The following is a 4,347-nucleotide window of genomic DNA, read 5'->3' as shown; positions in this document are numbered from 1 at the left end:
ATAATTTTGAAATACATTAATGGATTTACATCATTATTGACATTTTGTTCTAATATTTTTATAAATTTTCTTACGATATAACAAAGATGTCGATGAATACTAACATTGAGTAAATAAAAATGTGAAAATAATGATAAAAATATGAATATAATAACAAAAATTTAATTGCATGAGAATAAGTACGACCAAATCATTGAACATGAACTCAAACCATTATATATCATTAAACAATGAAAATGGACATAATAATATTTTCAATTAAAAAAAGATGATAATAAGTTTGTATAAATCCATTTGGGTATCACAGAAAAAGTCAACTCTTGAGGTGTTCTAATCATATGCTAAAAACCAAAATCAACCATTTCAATTAATCAATTTATCCTAATTCTGATGCTTTATGTCAAAGTAGGGTGAGATCAACAGCAACAAACCTAAACTATTTTATTGGGTCGAAGGTTTAATCTATAATCCTTTTATTGTAATAGAGAAAAGCTGCAATGTTTGATAAACCACATTTATGAACGAAATACAAATAATAAGATATATTCATTCTCTTAAACAAAAAAAAGTCATATTTATGGTTTAGAGTTAAAAATTGACATAGATTTATTTAAGACCATAAATGTGAATTTAGACTTGCATTCAAGTTATATATACAACATACAAAAAATATCAAAAAAATCTAAAATAAATATTCAATTTCACACATCGATTGTTTGATCAACGGATAAAATATGAATAACTAGTAAGATTAAAATATTATTTCGATTGCGTGCATTAATTTGGGTCTTGTTCAACTTTCATCTTTATAGTTTCAAATTTTAAAAACATGTTTCCATATTGTATTTTTATAATTGAAAACAATAATTTTGATTAAATGTACATTTGACTAAAGTTAAATAAACGCCGAGATTCATAAATAATCGAAATGACATTTTAAGGGCGGTGAAAATAAACATCAACAAACTTTATACACTTTTGAAACTCAAATGTCACACAACATAAATCAAATCAAAATCAAAATCCAAATCCAAATCCAATTTCAAAGCAAACCCAAATCCAAATCCAAAAACACAAACTGTTATCAATTAATTAACAAGCCTACAATTGGCTCTGATTTCTCCATCAGTTCCTGTGAGTGGATTCATATTACCCATCTTGATCATAGAAGAACCAAAATCATTTCTAAAGGCAGATGGATATCTACTATAATACTTCACCAAATCATCGCTATCACTATTGCCACCACCAAACAGTTCCTGGTCAGAATGGAGAAGGCCCTTGTTTGTCAACAAAGCCTTGAAGTAGGCATTGTCAAAGAAGTTTGGAGTCTTGTCAAGGCCTTTCAAATTGTCATCCCCACCGCTCTGTGGGCAGTTCCTCTGCAACGTTGTTGCAAATTTTGTATCGATGTTCGTGTCATTATATATCCTAGTTCGAAAAGTGCTGCACCGGGCGACCCCTAGAGTGTGGCCAGCCGACAAGACAACGAGGTCCTTGAGGTCGAGGCCATGAGACTGGAAGTTGGAAAGAAGTTGTGTGAAGCTGAAAAAGGGTGGAGGGAGATTTCTACGGGCATTGTCAAAACTCGCTGTTCTTGCGTCTCTTCTTCCTACTAGTACCTTGTACTTTGGCCCTCCTAGCTGAAACACAAATGGTCATAGTTGAGTCAATTTAATAATTAATGTTATATGTTTTTGAAGAGGAAGCCAAAACTTACAATAGAAACGGAGTCACGAGCAGCAATGGCTAAGATGTCAGCACAAGACACGACATTCCCTTTGCAAACTCGATCCACTTGTGTCTTAATTTGATCCACAACTTCAAATCCTCTAATCGAGTTAGCATTAGCAGGTGCAGTCTTTTCTCCAGTGAAGTTGGTAGTATCATCCAACAAGACCGACCCATCACAGCCCTAACCATTATTATCAAAACATATAGGAAACCTTCTCAATACATTGCATGATTCAAGCAAAATAAAGATCAACGAGAACTACAAAGATGAAAAAACGAACTTACGTTGACAAAACAATCATGAAAATGGAGACGTAATAGTGAAGCACCCATGCGAGGCTCGCGCTTGATGGCCTTCGAAACGATGGATTTAATGGTGGACAAGGCCTTGGGGCAGACATTGTTGTAAAAGTCTTGAGTTAGTTGTGCATGGCTATGGCTTAAGGAAGCCGATAAAACAATAACACAAAGCAAAAGAGAGTGGATAAGGGATGCCATTTGAGATATTATATTCTTGGCTTTTAATTCTTGTAATTTGCAAACAATATTTCCTGGAAATTCCACAATGAAGTTGTCAAGGAATGTGTTTGCTTTATATAGGGGAAAAATGAGAGAGAGAGAGAGAGAGCTCTATTATCAACAACCATGGACAAAGTCTCCTATGGTGATTATAATATAATTTATGTTTAAGCTCTTGAATTTTATATTTTGCAAACATTAATAGGAGAGTTTGAAATTGTGGTAAAAAAATATGTTCTCCATTTTTAATAAAATAGAAAAGCTTTCTGAAAATGTGTTTAAGTAATTTGTTCTAAATATCAACAATTTTTTTTTTAAGAATATTTGGTAGGAAATGACTTATAATTGGTTAGTTTAGATTGTTATTTTTGAGTAAGTATATTAAGTGTTTTTTCAATTTAAAGGCACGTTTGCATTCAAATTTATTATCGGGAAGATTTTATTGTTTGATTTTATTTGGTTTAGAAGTTTTGAAATGAATACTTTAATTCTTTTAAGTTTGAGATACTATTTTAAATGGTTCCTTAAATCCCTCTTGGTGCCAACTTTAAGTCTGACCAGAGTTTGGAAAATCCATTAATTTACTTCTCTCTCATTCACTTCCCTCATAAGTAATCATGATCTTTAAATGGTTATTAGTTACTGTCGTCATCAATCCTTAGGAAAGATCCAAATCTAGATCAAAAGAGAAGTTCTTTACCTCGTTGTTCTAGACTTACAACGAGTATGACAATAAGTAGATGGAGGAATGCCTAACCAAAAAAAAAGATGGAATGAAAGAAAAATGGAAATTCATTAAAAAAAAAAAAGATATTATTATATTAAATTAAATTGTTTATATTTTTCTAAATCAACAAATATGATCACAAATCTAATCATGACATCATTTTACAAAATTAATCAACAACGATCAAAATAACTCACGAACTAGTTAAAATCAATTATCCACCGTTTATCTATTTCGGAAACTTAAGAACTAAGTAGATAGAGATTAAAAAACTTTACATCCATATAATTGAATTTTTATTTAGAATATCTCTATATCCAATATGATCAACTACTCATCCCATTTTAATTAATACATATGTTTGAGTTATGATCCAGTGAAGAAGTTAAACACTATATTATGTCAACTTAATAGAATTATTCTCATTTCACCTACTTTTCTTTATCATAATTAATTTATTATTATATTTTTCCAAAAGACACAAAAGAAAAAAAAGAAAAAAAGTTTTAAATGATAAAAATAGATTTAAATTATTTTTTTTAAGGAAAGTAAATGTTATAACTTATACTTACACAAATTGAAACAATAAGGTATATTTAATTTATATGAGAACGATATTTAAACATAAAATAAGTACCACCGCGTTGAATATTAATTAAAACCATTAAACAATAGAAAACAGGCTTAATTAACATGTTAATTAAACTATAATGATAATGTGTTTTATGGATCCATTTGGTATTATATGGCAAAAGTCAATTGTTGGGTTGTGCCAATCTCATAGATCAATTTCATTATCCACCAAACTTATATTTAAAAGTAAACCCAGTAGGTTAATTTTATGGATTTGTACTTTACCCTTTTTTTTTTTTGTTAACTTAACTTGGATACAATTACCCTAATTGTTTTTTAGACACAATTACGATAGTTGTTCGAAGGCTGATAAATATCATTATCCTTGAAAAAAAAAAAGCAAATGTGATCTTTCATATTTGATGATCGATTGACGAATGTAGCTTTTCACGATATTGCAAATTTGACTCAAGAACTAAATTAAATAGTAGTATCTATTTGAACTTTTTATGAAGTACTTTTAAGGGCCTAAACTATTAATTAAACCTATATGACTATGCAGGCTAATACAAACTTAGATAAAAAGGATCGACATAATCTAATGTTCTAAAGGGTTTGTTCTATATAATATAATATGCATGTCTTGGTTAAAAAACAAAGACTTATTATGTTTAAGTTCTTTTTCTTGGTTGCATGCTCTTATAAAAACTAACCTTTATTTAATCCATTTTGGTATTAGACTCAACGTTTAATTTGTATACTAATTACAAATAAGGGAAATAAACTCATGAATA

The 4,347-nt window shown here is 29.7% G+C and overlaps 1 protein-coding gene across 1 annotated transcript; it reads right to left on the bottom strand.

The window, feature by feature from the left end:
- Nucleotides 1–929: 929 nt before the first annotated feature.
- LOC103501871 (cationic peroxidase 1-like) lies at nucleotides 930–2,284 on the bottom strand. Its single transcript, XM_008465596.3, has 3 exons — nucleotides 2,020–2,284; nucleotides 1,721–1,915; nucleotides 930–1,643 (listed from the first exon to the last, which is right to left on the bottom strand). Exons 1-3 carry the CDS (start codon nucleotides 2,230–2,232, stop codon nucleotides 1,089–1,091), a joined length of 963 nt encoding a protein of 320 aa, XP_008463818.3. The 5' UTR covers nucleotides 2,233–2,284; the 3' UTR covers nucleotides 930–1,088.
- Nucleotides 2,285–4,347: the final 2,063 nt, after the last annotated feature.

This window comes from Cucumis melo, chromosome 11, assembly GCF_025177605.1.
Source record: "Cucumis melo cultivar AY chromosome 11, USDA_Cmelo_AY_1.0, whole genome shotgun sequence".
Lineage (NCBI taxonomy): Eukaryota > Viridiplantae > Streptophyta > Magnoliopsida > Cucurbitales > Cucurbitaceae > Cucumis > Cucumis melo.
This window is presented reverse-complemented; position numbering and strand designations above follow the sequence as displayed.